This window comes from Gadus chalcogrammus, chromosome 2 (assembly GCF_026213295.1).
Source record: "Gadus chalcogrammus isolate NIFS_2021 chromosome 2, NIFS_Gcha_1.0, whole genome shotgun sequence".
NCBI classification, from domain to species: domain Eukaryota; kingdom Metazoa; phylum Chordata; class Actinopteri; order Gadiformes; family Gadidae; genus Gadus; species Gadus chalcogrammus.
Window position 1 is genome coordinate 3,302,134 of NC_079413.1, and position 16,983 is coordinate 3,319,116.

General features: G+C 40.9%; 2 protein-coding genes across 2 annotated transcripts in view; one reads left to right on the forward strand and one right to left on the reverse strand.

Annotated features, from left to right (window-relative positions):
* Positions 1–94: 94 nt before the first annotated feature.
* On the reverse strand, positions 95–1,063 carry LOC130370273 (neuropeptide B-like). Its single transcript, XM_056575990.1, has 2 exons — positions 650–1,063; positions 95–417 (listed from the first exon to the last, which is right to left on the reverse strand). Exons 1-2 carry the CDS (start codon positions 899–901, stop codon positions 289–291), a joined length of 381 nt encoding a protein of 126 aa, XP_056431965.1. The 5' UTR covers positions 902–1,063; the 3' UTR covers positions 95–288.
* Positions 1,064–2,489: 1,426 nt separating this feature from the next.
* LOC130369762 (E3 ubiquitin-protein ligase rnf213-alpha-like) overlaps positions 2,490–16,983 on the forward strand; it is a 34,168-nt gene continuing 19,674 nt past the window's right edge. The window contains 30 exon segments of the mRNA XM_056575301.1: positions 2,490–2,812; positions 3,585–3,703; positions 3,873–4,006; positions 6,320–6,930; positions 7,033–7,444; positions 7,582–7,736; positions 7,839–8,250; positions 8,398–8,552; positions 8,668–8,835; positions 9,036–9,238; positions 9,340–9,629; positions 9,917–10,179; positions 10,379–10,582; positions 10,669–10,858; positions 10,942–10,997; positions 11,111–11,279; positions 11,357–11,518; positions 11,609–11,707; positions 11,782–11,904; positions 12,162–12,300; positions 12,303–12,338; positions 12,576–12,749; positions 12,898–13,050; positions 13,150–13,751; positions 13,997–14,156; positions 14,262–14,479; positions 14,564–14,701; positions 15,083–15,244; positions 15,411–16,647; positions 16,736–16,917. Coding sequence (XP_056431276.1) covers positions 3,604–3,703; positions 3,873–4,006; positions 6,320–6,930; positions 7,033–7,444; positions 7,582–7,736; positions 7,839–8,250; positions 8,398–8,552; positions 8,668–8,835; positions 9,036–9,238; positions 9,340–9,629; positions 9,917–10,179; positions 10,379–10,582; positions 10,669–10,858; positions 10,942–10,997; positions 11,111–11,279; positions 11,357–11,518; positions 11,609–11,707; positions 11,782–11,904; positions 12,162–12,300; positions 12,303–12,338; positions 12,576–12,749; positions 12,898–13,050; positions 13,150–13,751; positions 13,997–14,156; positions 14,262–14,479; positions 14,564–14,701; positions 15,083–15,244; positions 15,411–16,647; positions 16,736–16,917 — 7,107 coding nt within the window. The 5' untranslated portion in view covers positions 2,490–2,812; positions 3,585–3,603.

A 16,983-nucleotide genomic window follows, 5' to 3' on the forward strand; every position in this document is an offset into this window, starting at 1 on the left:
TGTGTTCATATTTAACGGTTGATCACTATCGAGTCACAATGTAGCCTGTGCTATAGGATAAACACTTCAAAAGAGGCAGGTTTTTATGCAATATGATTTATTTGGTAAAGGATAACATATTTACAATGGTATACATTTCATACAAAAATTAAGCCAAATGGTTATTGTGAAATGTTGAGCCATACAGTAGGTAACTTGTAGGCCTACACCGTGGAGGTGATGAGTTAAAGATTGTGAGGCACCATGCACCCACATCAGGCCACCATGGATGTTTTCCGGACGAAACCACTAGTCCTCCATACAATCCAAGGAATCCAGAGAAAGGTACACCTCCGCCTTGCACTTGAAAATCCCCTTGACCTTCTCGTAGAGTTCGCAGTTTTTCAGGTTTGGCGTGACCTCTTTGATGCAGACAGGCTGATGGGAGAGAAAGCGCACACATTAACGGATCACAACGCCGTTTCACGAAACCCATCTGCTCACCCGATCTACTGCTCATAACTTCTACCGCAAATTTAATAATCGTACAGGCATTAAACATTCATACATTGGGGAGACCCCGACTTCAGTGTCGCCCACGAGGGGGGCTGAATTCTCAGCTCCCTCTGTACAGCCACCTCTCACGCCGGATTAAAAAGCGAAAGCTTACCATGGACTTGAGGATAAAGTTCTGACGACTGGATTCAGAGAGTACCGCGTTTTCCGTCGTCTCTGCGCTGTCGGACAGTTCAGGCTCGGCTCTCCTTATGTAAGGGGACCTCAGGATTCCGGACAGCAAGCCCGACGCCCGGCCCACCGAGTAGTAGCTCGGACCGGACACCTGCTTGTACCACGCGTACGACGGACTGCGAGACACCAGCATGGAGACGACCATGATGCCATAAACCACCTTGATGTTCATATCGAGTGGATCGATGTTCGTATGAGGGCAGGGCTCCTCGTTGTGACTTGTGGTGGTGGATGACTTCTTATAGGGAGCCCGTGATTGCCTTCATATTTATTTCGTCCTCACAAAAAAAACCGGGGTGATCCATCTCGCCTCCTACGGGACTTCCTCTGTGGATGCATCTCCTTTTTTTTTTTTTTACAAACTGAATCCCTAGGGTTTTTTAGGACTGTCTGCCAGAAAGATGAGGATGATCATGATGCATTAGGCCTATTTTGTTCGGATTGTAGATTGGTAGGGGAGCGCGCGTGTGCGTGTGAGTGTGCGTGCGTGTGTGTGTGTGTGTGTGTGTGTGTGTGTGTGTTTCTCTTCTGCATAATCCGGTTTGACTAATTAATGGTGTGTCATTGACTTCACCAACACTAACATCAACGATCTAGCATATACCAAGTTATTTAATTATTCCCACTAATCGGTCACTGGTTCTGATAAAACTTGAATTGGCCTGTCCTTTGTCTTAGAGCTAGGTGTAGTGTGAGTGAAATGCCTGCCGCATGTGGTGTGGTCCCAATTCAATTCAGACATATTCTAAAGAATTTGTGAAAATTCACAAAAGGTTATCAATCTTCCACCAATGGCGGAAAAAAACATCGTTTGCATCCTACCACAGTGTAAAAATGCTGTGTGCTGTCTTGGCATGGCAGCAGCTGGGTATTGCACTGAGTGGATAAAATGACCAGCATATTGTATAAGAGGGCAATGCACTATACAATCACACCAACCAGCCACGAAGGGCAATCAACCCCGCACACTGAAGCATTGATCTAAACCAAACTAATATAAAAATACATAGGTTATTCTATGATATTATGATCATATTATGATATTATAATATTCAGCTAATTCTTCAATAATTTTGATTCGTTTTTTTCTGTGGGACTATGTTTGCTTTTTTGTATAAATGACCTTAGGTGAAATGATAGCAGTAGGCCTATCACAGAATAAGATTAAATGTAGATTGAAAACCAATTGGTCTCAGTTTCTGATTCAAATGTTGAAGCAGCTCATTTTCTGGAGAGGGGGTTGAAATGTTTAAACATTTAGTGTACTACTGGCCTCTAGTGGATTTATAGGAGTATTACAGGTACATCAAACGTTTACAAACGTTCATAGGCCTACGATATGCTATAATGATTGGATGTGTTTTGTGTTTTTTCACTGCAGATTTGAAAAATAAGGTGAACTTTATTTTATTTGGTATATAGAAGAGACTCAGTAAGTGTAGGCCTACTTGTAAGACGACAATTGTTTTCCATTTCCTATATGTATCTAAACTATTAAAGACTAATGGGCCTATTTTGCATTATTTCCCTAGAATAAATCAATGATCATAAGTTACACAACTTTACTACAACCTGTTAATACGATTTGCTAGATTCGAACCAAAAGTAATGTTTAATTGTCTCACAATTGTATAAACACTTGAAATAATACCAAACTGAACACAATGTTTTTCCGCGAATATATTGCATCACTTTTCTTCTGAACAGTTGTCATGGGGGTGCACATATTATAGACATCATCTCGTCTCCGTCCCCGCTTTCATTTCCAGGAAGGTCCGACTGCAGTTGTCTTCTCGCTTTGGTTAACGCCCATTCATAATAAACCGAAACTTAAAACTCCTCTACCAGTTCTCCTCCACTACTTGTAGGTTAAACAGAGGCGAGTGGCGACTGTGGACAAGACGTACTCCTGAACTCCTGAAAAGGACCACTGCATTAACTGTCGGAGCGGGGGGGGGCTGGGGGAGACGTTGTAGCTCCTCACAGCCTGAGATGATCGAGACGACGAGCTGACATCCAACTCATCCGAACCCCAGAGTGTCGTCCGCGTGCCCCCGCGGCGCCCCGTCGAGACGCCTCATCGGTAGGCGACTGTGGTGTCATTCGTTGAGCATAGGAGTACATATTACATGAGATGTATGTGGGCCTAAACGTTTCATTCGGCCCCTAGCACAGCAATTGCGAAGTGTACAGTCCTCTAGTTGTGTATTAATGTGCATAACCTTCCTAACTAAGCGCAGTAGGGAAGAAGCTACAATCTGTTATGTCATATCGGGCTAGCAAAGCTAAGCAGACAGCCGAGCATACAGCCTGCTTTAGATTGTGACGAGGAAGAAGCTCAATATTTGTTCTACTCGAGTGAGCTCATAAGGGGAATAGCTTCCTTATTGGGTTAATATACAGGCTACTAAGAAGCATTAAAGTAAACTTTTGTTGACGCCTAGCAAGAGAAATCGAAAGAGGAAGTGTATCGAGGCACGCGATGCGACGTCACTGGTTTGCAGGTGTGGACATTATTACCTATAGATATTAAGTATAGATTTGGTGTTGGATACAAGGAGATGTCGATGGGATAAGACAATATACATTCGTTGAGTGGAGTGACCTCGTGCACTGTGTGAATCTTATTTCCTGGGTTAAAGTTGTTGCCTTGAAAACATACCTGCTACTGATTTGACTGCAGTGAAATACATAAACTAGGCATATCTATAAAGAATTTAGACATTATATAGTTGCAAATATATTTAGTCTCTGTTGTGCTCTACATGACTGGATGCCAACCCATGTTGGGTTGGCAAAGGTTCATTTTTTTAAGAATGTAAAGTGAATCATTCTGCTCTGTTCTCTCACAACAGAGGCAATTAACATGCAAAGATGAAGTGTTCCAGCTGTAAAAAGTTTGTTAAAAATACTGCAAATTTCTGCAGTAAGTGTGGACATTGCCTCACTACCCAACCTGTGAACCAGACAAATGGTTAGTAAACTATTAACGATTCACTTATCTATCTATCTATCTATCTATCTATCTATCTATCTATCTATCTATCTATCTATCTATCTATCTATCTATCTATCTATCTATCTCACAGATTTTAACATACAGTAAGACTAACAATACGGCACTTTTGCATTTTTGACTCAAGTTGCAGAGGGGGATTCTCTCTCAAATACCTCAGAACCAGAGCCTTCTCTGCCCTTGGATGGCCTTGAGTCTAATGACTCCCCCCAACAGCTCGTCTATTCGGGGGAAGGCGCCACTGGGGACATCACGAAGCAAGTATGTACATGTTTTCTTCATTTAATATGTATTTGCATTATCAGTTTGCATTTATTCCATATCGCTCTTATGTTCAGCCATGGTGCAGAATTACAGCCACTACGAGCCAGTCACACATTGAGCTTTCCCCAAATGCGACGTTTCGATGTGTGTAGATTTAATGCAAATGAGGAGGAGAGAGGCGGGTCAAGGAGGTGGTTGGGGGTGTGGCCCTGAGCAGCTTGCAGCCACTTTTTTCAAAGGCGAGCAGAACACCTATAGCTCGTTTTACAGGCAGGCTAGGGGAACTCATATTTATGTTAGAAAACGTCATAAAGTGAGATTTTCATGCCATGGGACCTTTAATATGCTACAGATTATTCCATTGAGTAATCATGTGAGAAATGTTCTGGCTTCATTAAAGAGCACTATTCCTTGAGCAAAATGTAGCTTGTTTCAGCTAGAAATGATCTCTTAGCCGTCAAGTCCAGGCTTCTCCAGGTCACATGTACACAGCGTAAGCGCTTTGTGCAACTATAATAATCATTTGTGTGAAACAACAAAGTGCGCTGTATATATTTATGGATTAAATTAGGCTCTGATGCGAAGAATATGAATGATTTACAGTTATAGAGTTTCTCAAGGAATCATTACCTAGTGTGTGTGTATGTGTGTGGATGTATATATATGCACTGTATATATACACTGTATATATACAGTGTATATATATATATATATATATATATATTAGTGCTGTCAAGCGATTAAAATATTGAATCGCATTAATGTCATAGTTAACTCACGATAAAAAGTGTTTGATGCTAAATATCCCTTGATTTCTTTGTTCCATTAATTTTTCTCATTTTAATGCTCTTATCAACATGGAGAAGTGCATCGGCTTGCCTTGTGCAAATGTTTTTTTATCTATAACAACATTGGCATACACTGTTCAAACAGGACGATAAAAAAAAAATGCCTATAGTGCAATTAAACGATGAACATACTGCCTTGAACATAGCAGTCAGGCTAATGCTTCTTTGTTTTGAGCCAAAGAAAAAAACGCGTTTGCGTTAACGCCGTTAATAACGCTGACAGCACTAATATTTATATATGTATATACGTATATATACATATAGGGCTGGGCGATATGGGCCAAAATGAATATCTCAATATTTTTTTACTATATCTCGATACACGATATATATCTCGATATATTTTGAATCTCCTCTAGAGCACATCATAAATGCTCGATTCAACCATGTCTGGCATAATGTTACGTCAGTAATAATTCTAGTATTACTGAAACATAAGTCTGCATGTAGATTACATGAAACAACATATTGTTTAAACTCATTAGTGCTATTCTATTGGAACAATTTAGAACTTGCACATAAGAAAAGGAAAATCACAGCAAGTTAGATTTACGAACACAGCATTTATTCAAACCGTTAATTATTTATTAACAGTTTGAATAATTATTATATATACACTGACCGACGAAGGATCAAGTGCTATTCTTTTTCGAAACCAAATCCTCAGTTTCCATCCTTTTTCTCTCTCTGGCTGTTCTCACTCACTGGTCGGAGGTACACACACCTACAGCAGCGCGCCTTCCAGACTACGTCACACGCGCGTCCATGAGAATCTCGTGGACTCGCAATGGGCGGGGGGAGTGAGAGAAGGGAACACTGTGCGTTAAACAAACCCAGAGAAGCACAATCCCTATGAGCTCCCCACGCTACGGCCATCCGGAGGCGCACAGAGCTTTTGGCCGTGATATTATATAAACAATTATATTATATTATATTATATAGAGCTCCGGGAGTCGCAAACGGCAACAATCACTTTCTCCTCCATGTTGCAGTTCACCCCGGACTGCACTGCACCGAGTTTGACGGTTGAACGCTGGTTGGCTGTTACGTTACACATGTCACTCAGTGGCCACGCTGTTGAACGCTGATTGGCTGTCATCACGCGAAATTCGCATCAAAGTTGAAATATTTCAACTCGAGCGAATTTGTCGCACCACAAATCCTCGTGAACGCGCTCGCCTGTGCATGGTGCGTCCCTCTGTTCACTTTGTATGAGATCTTGTCGCCCCGTCGCGTGAAAGCACAACGAGTATGCCGGCGGCGGCAAAAAGAAACATTGCGTGCCAATTTGTATTCGATGTTCGCGATAGGGGCATTTTATACATCACCTGGAGAACATCTCGCGATACATTGCATATATTCGATATATCGCCCAGCCCTATATACGTACATATATATAGTCCCATATGTGTTATTGTGAGTGTATGCATGCTAAAGTTATGTTACATGCTGTTCTTGATAGAAAAAGAAGAAGAAAAGGGACAGAAAGAAGAATGATGAACCTATGTCATTAAACGAAGAATCTTTGGCCTCAGACCTGTTGGATAACAACCTGCCAAATATACAGGAAGAATCTTCTCAAAGAGATTGTAATGCCAACGAAGTGGATGATATTCCAGGCCCACTCATTGATGCCAATTCCTCGACAGAGAGCCAGCCTAATTCATTGAAAGCTTACGGTACAAAACTACCTGAGGGCAGAACTGTACCAAAAACTACTCAGGCTGAGGAAAACCAGTCAGTTCAGGATGAGTCATCCAAGTCAGTTCAGGATGAGTCATCCAAGTCAGTTCAGGCTGAGTCATCCAAGTCAGTTCAGGCTGAGTCATCCAAGTCAGTTCAGGATGAGTCATCCAAGTCAGTTCAGGATGAGTCATCCAAGTCAGTTCAGGAAGAGTCATCCAAGTCAGTTCAGGCTGAGTCATCGAAGTCTATTCCGGATGAGGCATCCAAGTCAGCTCAGCATGAGTCATCCAAGTCAGCTCAGGATGAGGCACAAGAAAACCCTGATGATATTGAAAGGACCGGGGAAAATCCAGAATCTGCGGAGGACGTTGAACTTCCTCCAAAAAGGTGAACCAGAGTAGAATCTTAGTAGTAGAAAAATTTATAATTATTAGAAGATTGAAAAAATATTCATTATTTCATTAACATTTTGTCTTTTTACATTTTTAGGATTAAGTTATCCAAGCCTGTTCAGGATGAATCCTCTAAGTCTGTTGAGGATCAGTCATCCAAGCTAGCTCAGGCTGAGGCACCTATGTCTGTTCAGGATGAGGCATCCAAGTCGGGTCAAGTTGGGTCATCTAAGTCAGCTCAGGTAGACTCAATTTCTTCCACCAATTCGGGAGAGGATACGAAACCCCAAGAAGGTAAAGGGACAAAATCCACCAATCAGAAGAACCTTGGGGAGAAGACCAAGAAAGATAATGCCAAAAAGAATGATAATAAAGGGGATCAGAAACTATCCATGGATGAAAATGCGAATGATACTCATCAATCCAAGAAGCAGGTGAAAGGTGGTCAAAAAGACCAAAAAGGAAAGCAAAAACCAACTGGTAAACAAGGCCCGGCCGCGGAAAAGAAGGTAAGCAGATTGACAGTTAAAAGGCTTAAATGTAGTAACCAGCGTTAAAAAGCAACAGGATTGTGAAAATAAGTGTTCCAAAAATGTTTGAATATTGAGTGCATGCTACTAACTCCATAATTGTGTATCTTCTACAGGCTGGTTTGAGCGTGGATGCAGAGGCTAAGGTTGAAGTTGCGAGGAATCAGCAGTCAGCTGCTGGGGGAGGAGACGTACCAGAAAAACCAGATGATGTCGAAAACACCGGGGACAATAAAGAATCTGAGGACCGCGTTGAACCTTCTTCAAAAAGGTGAACCAGAGTAGAATCTTTGTAGTAGAAAAATTTATAATTATTAGAAGATTGAAAAAATATTCAATATTTCATTAACATTTTGTCTTTTTACATTTTTAGGATAAAGTCATACAAGCCTGTTCAGGATGAATCCTCTAAGTCTGTTGAGGATCAGTCATCCAAGCTAGCTCAGGCTGAGGCACCTATGTCTGTTCAGGATGAGATATCCAAGTCGGGTCAAGTTGGGTCATCTAAGTCAGCTCAGGTGGACTCAATTTCTTCCACCGATTCGGGAGAGGATACAAAACCCCAAGAAGGTAAAGGGACAAAATCCACCAATCAGAAGAACCTTGGGGAGAAGACCAAGAAAGATAACACCAAAAATAATGATAATAAAGGGGATCAGAAAGCATCCATGGATGAAAATGCGAATGATACTCACCAATCCAAGAAGCAGGTGAAAGGTGGTCAACAAGACCAAAAAGAAAAGCAAAAACCAACTGGTAAACAAGCCCTGGCTGCGGAAAAGAAGGTAATCAGATTGACAGTTAAAAGACTTAAATGTAGTAAACAGCATTTAAAGCAACAGGATTGTGAGTTGTGAAAATAAGTGTTACAAAAATTGTCTGTTGAATGTTGAGTGTATGCTACTAACTCCATAATTGTGTATCTTCTACAGGCTGGTTCGAGGGTGGATGCAGAGGCTAAGGTTGGAGTTGCGAGGAATCAGCAGTCAGCCACTGGGGGAGGAGACGTACAAGAAAAACCGGATGATGTCGAAAACACCGGGGACAATAAAGAATCTGGGGACCGCGTTGAACCTCCTCCTAAAAGGTGAACCAGAGAGGAATCGTAGTAATAAAAAAATGTATAATTATTAGAAGATAAAAAAAAAAAATAATCCTCTCCGTCAATATTTTATTAACATTTTTTCTTTTTACATTTTTAGGATAAACAATGAAAACATGACAGTTGCTGCGAAGGACAGGCTCACAATCTACTTTCATGCGGTTTTGTCAGTGGATTTTAAACTCGAAGATGGCGACCGAATATTTATCCAAGCTGGCAAACATATTGGGACGTGGAATGAGAACATTGCTGAGGTCGATATGACTAAGTAAGACTTTATTGCTCCTACCTCTATGATATTCCCTTTTTGGCTCAAAGTTCATAAGAAGCCTTTCATAAGAAGTAAGAGAACTCTGGAGAAATACAAGTGTCCAATGACAATACAATGTACAAATACAGTACTGTACCATAATTTTGTGGATTCTTTTGTGTGCCATGTTTTGTCAATGCAATTATTTTTTTTCACAGGGATCTTGGAGAGCATGGATTTTTAGTTGAGGGAAAATTTGTCACAACAAAAGAACGCTCCTTGGCTAATAGCATACCATACAAATATGTCGTCTACAAGGCCAAAAAGAAGAAATATGAGTATGAATACATTTACAAGTTAGATTCAGAGCAACATACGAATCGATGCTTGTTTGTGAAGCCCAGACTCCTCAATGAGGAAGGTAAGAGATGCAACAATTCTCAGTTAATTCGCAAAAACATTTACATGAGGTGCCATTTAATCTTTTTCCAATTAAAAATGAAATTTATTTTTATGTGCAAGGGGAATGGCATCAGTATGATGACATCATCTGTGCAGAACCATCCAAGAATTTGTTGAAGCGCTTGAAAAACGCTATTTGGTCGGAACAAAGGAAGGGTGTTGTCAAAGGCAAAGGGATTGCAGGAAACGTCATGCTAGACTCCATATTTGACCTCCTTCGGATTTGGAATGAGATCAACTTGAAGAATTTCCGCATCCAACTGAACCAGTTCTTTGACGTTTATGGAAACCCAGTTGTGTACGAGGATGCACAGAAAAAGTGGAACTCTCTAGAATATGGAGAAAAAGAAGTATGGAAATTACTTAAATACTACGTAGCTTATTTTTTTTTATCAAGGGTTATTTGTGATATAATTATTTAATGTGAAGAGCTGTATCAAAAGGTTTCCGATTGAAATGTTAAAGCATCTTTTAGTATTGGGTAAATGTTAATATATAAACTTTTGTGTTTTGATGCTCTTAAACTAACGTGCAAGTCTAGATTGTTCAGAACAAGTATATATTTCTAATATGTGCTCAGTTTGTACTGGTAAATTAACATTCAGACCATATCTTTGCCTTTGCTCAATATTCTCAGGTCCGGGTGTTGATCAAGCAGTTCATGCTCACAAAAGTGATTCCTCAGTTGGAAAAAGACAGAGATGGGAAGATGGTTTCCTTCGTCGAAGATCCCATGAGGGCAGCAGTAATCATGCTGCATGTTTGCCACCATTTTAATATCAAACTGCTTGGAACAGAACATCATCGCCTCTGCCAAGCCCTGTGCTTTCCAAAGCTCAACAAAGAAGAGTTTCTCCAGTATTGGGACAAATTGTCACTAGGTGTCTCTCATCTTAAAGAGTAGGTATTCTTATTCTTTAATATCTAAACACTTCAATTTAATTATATTGACCTTTTCAAGGATACATTTTAGCTTAATTAAAGGGAATGGATTAATTTTCAATAACATAGGAGGAAGTATCTCCTGCATTAATCTGTGTTCCAGCGTTAGTACTTATTGTTCAGGAACCATGACTGTTCTTTTTTTAAATTTGTTCAGTCTGCCAAATCTGCTGGTATCGCTGATCAATTCCATGAAATCGGAGAGACTACATCGGTGGATTTTGGTGCTTCCTCTTCTCCACCTCCTCCAGAGTACCTCCAAGCCTTTCCAGCCACTACCTCTCTCCAAGCCTGACCCAGCTTGGACAGGTTTGGAGGGTATTGTTTTCAACCCAGCGCACTGCAACAGTCAGGAAAAACAGTAAGTTGTTTTGCAAAAAATCTCAATGATCTCAAAGGTTAAATTATATACTTTCTTCTATATTCATACGCCCTTCCAATTTTTAGGGCTCTACGAAACCTGATGAGCCTTCATAAACATTTAGTGGAGATTGACCCACTGACTGCCCGATCCTGGATTTGTCTGATGCCCCTTGATCAACTGGTGGAGTGCAGCGTCATCACTAACACCCAACTGTTGGACTTCCTTCATATCTTTTACATAAAGACCCACGACATCACCTACAGCACTCACCAGGTGAGGCAAAAGGAACACATTCCCAGACATTCTTTTACCTACTACTATGAATAGTTTTATAGATTTTGAATTTTATTTCACAGGATATATCCAACATTCTCTCACATGTTCAACATTATCTTATTGAGCAGAAGTACAGGTAATTTACTTTAAAATAATAATATATAAAAAATATAAACCATTGCATACATATACAGCTTGCCACTTCTGAGATGCTAATTGGCATCCACCTGTGTTCCTTGTCTATAACAGTTATTTGAGCGTAGCTTACGGCAGAGCATGTGTCGCAGCAGCTGTGCAATTGCTGGAGAAGGTCTGCAAAGGAGTCAAACATGCACAGTTTGGTCGGACCTACACAGATATTCCAGTGGCGTGCTTGAATCTCGTCGCACTGGTTGAAGACTTCCGAGACCAGAACCAGGTTTGTTTGATTCTCTCAGCTGGATGTCCCAACATCTAAGCTTTCAGATGTCATGACGATGTTGATCCTTTTCAAAGGTTGCTCAAGATGGGACAAATGACGAGCAGTATGCGAAAGACCTGGAGCTGTTATTTGAAGCGATGTCCATCATGAGAGACTGGATCAGTCAGACCTTCAAGAATACTTCCTTTCTTAATTCCAACTTCCTCTCAGGCAATAGTTCTGAGAATGAAATACAAGTGAGTACCCCTTAAAATATTTCCAAGCAGAGGTTGTTAGATATATTATTACATTTTAATTATAACCTAATGATTTAATTGTATTTACAGATGTGGGAAAATATAATTTCACTCAATTTAAAAAATGAAGATTTTAAAATGGACTGGAGGAAGACATTCACAGGGGATTTGGAGGGCACATTCCAGAAGGTATCCATCACAATTATTACAAATTAGATTTTCATTGGGAAATCCAAAATGTTAACATGTTTGTATGGCTTTAGGAATCAGCACAGGATCAGATTGAATTCTACTGCTCAAACACCGAAGTACTCAGTCGTTCTCATCCAAACGTGGCTGCTGTTATCGAGAAGTGTGCTTTAGAGGCGGTCACCTCACTGTGCGAGGTAGGACTTTAGAATCTTTACAGAAATAATGTTTCACATTTCAGTGTAGAAAAAATCGTGTACATCTTTAAAGCTGATAATCAATGCTATGTATCGTTGATTATGGTGAAGGGATATCATTAGCTTGGTTGTATGTTGATATGTTTACATGTTGTATCATATAAGGCAATTATCAATGGGTAGTGGAAATGTGTGGTAATACATATTCAATATTTAAAATAGGTAATGCATGCCATTTTGTTTTTTTCCACAAACAGGCAAAGAAGGAGGGGACACTGTTTACAAAATTTAAAATCAACTTGAATTTTGGAAAACTCATTTCGGCCATCATTCAGAAGTCATGGCCAAAGGACAGCCAAGGAAGGAATCAGGAAGAAGAGGTTTTTAGACACATCCTCTCTGGACGGCTGCCAAAGATGTTTTCAAACTACATGGTAAACAGGACATCAACTCAAATGTGTTAGGGGGGGGGGCATAGATGTAAATAGGTCATTAAGAGCAATTTGGAGGCCAGTATTTTTTATCTCACTTGATATTATTCACAGTGAGCTAGTTAGTGGTTATGCAGACCCATACCGGCCCCTGTACACTGCGGGCCCCGGTGGGGAGAAAGGGTACTACTGACTGCTGTAAAAGTGACTCAAAAAACGCATCATATTTTGTCTTTACAGGAGCAAATGAGAAGCTGATTGAGAAGCTCACAGAAGAGGCTAGAGAAAGATTGGCGGTAGCAATATCTACTTTCACAGCCATCACCGATCAGCTGGTCAAGGGAAACATTAAGATCAACCTACTCAAGTTCCTCTTGGAAGGACGGCACGCCTTCTTAGCATTGCTGAAAATCGGTAATTGCTATATCATATTTTATAATATATTTTACAAACATGAAATCCGTGTAATTTAATAATTTCACATTAAGCATGACTAAAATGCATATGTGCTAGTGATATTCTTTCAAGAATTGGTAAAAAAGGTGTAATTTTGCATTTACAGAGTGTCTCGCAGAAGATCCTGAGTATCAGGACGAGGATAGAATGTGTACGTTGTTGAGGCATAGATATGCTGAGATGAAAGCTGTGTACAATGAAAAGGATCTGGTCGATGTCGTTGTGAAAATGAGCCACAAACTGGAAGAACATATGACAGGTATGCGTGTAGCGTGAATAAATTGTTTATAATTTTGCCACCGCCCTTGAAATAACACCCCACTTACTAAAAATTAAAAACATTTAATCCCATTAACAGTTAACATCGATAACCTGGAAGCAAGCCAACAGATCAGCATCGAGGCCAAGAGCCTTGACAATTTCATGGAGGTTCACACATTCAACCCGCAGTCCCACCCCCCAATGGCTGGTGTGGTGACGTACTACGATCTTGACGAAGACATCAGAGAAATGGCTGTTGTCCTGAACACCCACAAAGACAGCTACTTGTTCATAGGTTGCTGGGAAAAACAGGCAAGGCAATATGTAGACCCTGAGGGGACCGGTGTTGCTGATATAATGGCCACACCGATCATGATACATGATGACATATTCCAGCCCTGTCATGATGAGTATCAAAACATGTATCGTTGCCTGATGGACGGCAGCATAAAGCTCAGGGAGGTTGATACACTCTTCAAAGATTACACCGGGAAGTACAACGAACTTGAGAAGGACTTTGACATAATGTGCAGAGTGGACGTTTCAAATGACAAGCAGTGGATCAAGCAGAGGGCTCTGCAGATTCAGCAGTACCACGAACTCCATCTTGCCGTGGAGTCGGCTAAAGCGATCATGCTTGTCAAGGAGACACTTGGTCTTCAAGGTGACTTCAGTATCCTGCAGACATTGCTGGAAGTTGTAAGTCACCATCATCTGACCTCCAAAGCCTCTTAAAGATAATACAAGCCGGCATGTATTAATATTGAGCTTGCATTAACCATTAAGTAATTGTAACATAGTAATAACGTATGATAACAATGACTAATAACAATAATATAGATTGTATTATTAATCATAATAATAAATACATTATGTCAGTCAGCATGATCAACATTCTGAATTAAACTATTTCATTAAGTTCTACACTATTTTGTTCTCTTTAGACGAATGTAGCCTTTAAAGAAGGACCCCTGAATCGAATTGACGATAACTTGAATCAGGCCAAGATGGTTCTCGTGGACATCAATTCTTCACGCAGACACTGTCTACAACAGTTGGGACAGAGAGGACTATTTGTCCATTGGGTAAAGGAAGCCCTCGAAGGTAATATTTGTTTTTGATATTGAGAGTGTACTCCATTCAAAGAGTATTGATCAAGAAAACTCTTGCATTTGTGATGAAACAAACAAACTTTGTCATTATTTTTAGACATCAATGAGCTGAAGGTGTTTGTTGACCTGGCCTCCATTTCCGCTGGAGAGAATGACTTGGATGTGGATCGCGTTGCTTGCTTTCACGATGCTGTCCTTGGCTACTCGCCAATGCTCTATGACCTCAAGAAGGACTCAGGGTTTCAAACCTTCAAGGATGTGCTGAAGAAACTCTGGAGAGCTTTGGAGAATGACAGTGACTTGCCCAAGAAACTGGTAGGATAAGATCATCCCACTATAGATTGCATTTCATATTTTAAAAATGTATGAAACCTTAAAGTGTGCCGTTTTGTGTTTCAGGTCGACACTGCACGCCATCTGGAATGGCTTAAGACGGTGAAGGAGAGTCATGGCTCAGTGGAACTCTCCTCTCTTTCTTTAGCATCCTCCATCAACACCAAGGGCACCTATGTGATCAGTGCACGTAACGTAAAGAGGGTAAATAATTGCATTAAGATGAATGCATTACCTACACTAGCAGCTTTATCATTGGTCTGCATGGCTTATGATGCTATTGGTAAAACATATTATTTAACAGTATGTACTACAACCAGAAAGATTTTTTTTTAATGAACCAAACCACTGGTAGCGTAACTAACGGCAGACTTTGATACTTTAAGGAGAATTGAAAAAATGTCAACATGCTCCGTAATCACAATTAGTTATCCTAAGAATTTCCAATCTTGTTGATAAACCTTTTCCCACCTTAGGACCTCTTATAGGAAGTCATTTAGAGGAGCATGTTGGCAGCATAGGTTGTCTCTACATGCGTCACAATACCTTTTGGGAGGCAGTAAAATGGTGTCTCTTCTGTTGCAGTTGAGCCTTGACACGGCCTTGAAGCTGCGGATTCCAGAGGAGCACGACGAGGGTCAGGAAATGCGCTGGTACACGCTTGAAGACCTACGGGAGCTCCAGAACAAACTCATGCTCATGTCTGGGAAAGACCAGGGCCAGCATGAGGTGGACCACTTTGCAGAGGCAGGTCTCCATGTGTTTGGCTTTCTCCGCTGTGCACAGAAAGATGCAATACATTTTCATGTACATTTTTATTGCTATTAATGAATTAAAATTGGGCAGGTTTATAAGTAAAGTACTAATAATTATTACTACCGCTAAATGTTTTCATTTGTATTCCTCTTCTCAGGTCTTTGCCAATGTCCAACGACTAGCCGAGGCTTTCATTGCGTTGTACACAGCAGGGAACCCTCTATTCAGAAGCTGGGAAGCGTACATCAATTGCAGCTTCAGCAATGAAGCGTCCAGTATCATTATTGACTTCAACCTTGACAATGTGTCTGATGTCATTGCCGTGGATGGAAAAATTGACATTCAGCTTCCAGAGTTGTGCAAGAAAATTGAGAAGTGCCTCAATTATTGGAAGGACTTTGTGGACAAGCAAAGATCCCAACATTACTACCTTAACTATTACACAGCCGAACAGATTGTATACCTGTGCAGTAAGCTATCTCCGCAAAATGTGGCTGATTTGGAGGTTGAGGTTTTAATGATGCTCTCTTTTGTCAAGCCAAATTGTACTGCAAAAGATCTGAGAGAGGTCTGGCATGCACTCCAGTACGATATCCTCACCAACCAAGAAGAACCAAACCTAGACATTGAATTTCACACTTTTGTTGAAGTGCCAGAAAATTTGATGAGGGATTCCTCAATCCCAGGGGACTGGGTTCTTCTCATGGAAAAGACAAATTATTCCCAAAAATTTGATTTACTCTGGAATAGTTACATGAAGGACATGAGGGGTTTTCTTCCACATATTCTCGACATAAAAGGCCTCGGTAAATTATTGGAAAAACTGGCCAACAAACCAAGCAAAGGGAATTCGTTCATAACAAGAGTAATGCCGAATGGCCTGACTACTGGGAATCCCAACCTCATTGTTTGCGCACAGGAAGAGGTCTTCAACACTTGCCTCTCCATTTACATGAGTGATGAAAATGAGGCGCTGCCCACTTATGACGAAGTCCTACTATGCAACTCCTCAACATCTTATGAACAAGTGGAGCTGTTCCTGAGACGCTGTCTCACCCCTGGCTACAGCGGACGAAAGATCTACACTCTGCTCTACGGTGACCTTCTGACCTACGACGTGAGCTCCAAAGTCGAGGGTTTCTTCCAGCGTATGAAACTGCAACGGAGGGAGCATTACAGACTAGTCATGGTCTGCAGCTCAGAGCGTGAACATGCATATATTCCCTCGGCCTTCAGTCAATACCGCTTGCACATGGTCCCTCAGGAGCCTACAGCCAGGATTCAGAGTTACCTGAGCAGTCACTATCGTGTCCCCGCAGATGAGTGCAGCGCTGCAGCTGTGTTCAGAGACCGACTCTCTGTTGGAGTTGTGTCATCGGAGAGAGCTGGCGTGGGTGAGTACCCGTGCCTATGTGGCAGTCGCCATATCTGCCAATACTTTAGCTGACTCTATATTGAAGAACATCCTTTCTTTCACCTCAGGTAAATCCCTCTATGTGAAGAGACTACATGGGAAACTGAAGCGATCGAGCAAAAAGCCATCAGTGTTAAAATGCATTCGCTTGATTGAACCAAAGGTTGACGAGAATTCCATCCTTCAGTCTCTGCTGGAAAGCACCAAGAAAAGCGATTTGACAATCTTCCATTTAGATGTCACGTCATCGGTAAGTAGCCTTACATTTAAAAATATATAAACTTTAATTGAATGTATTAAATCAAATTATTTTTCT

Excerpts from the sequence above, each read along its gene's own strand:
- LOC130370273 (XM_056575990.1), bottom strand. The coding sequence starts at position 901 with ATGAACATCAAGGTGGTTTATGGCATCATGGTCGTCTCCATGCTGGTG. Across the intron at positions 418-649 it reads ACTTTATCCTCAAGTCCATG|CCTGTCTGCATCAAAGAGGT; the intron begins GTAAGCTTTCGC and ends CTCTCCCATCAG.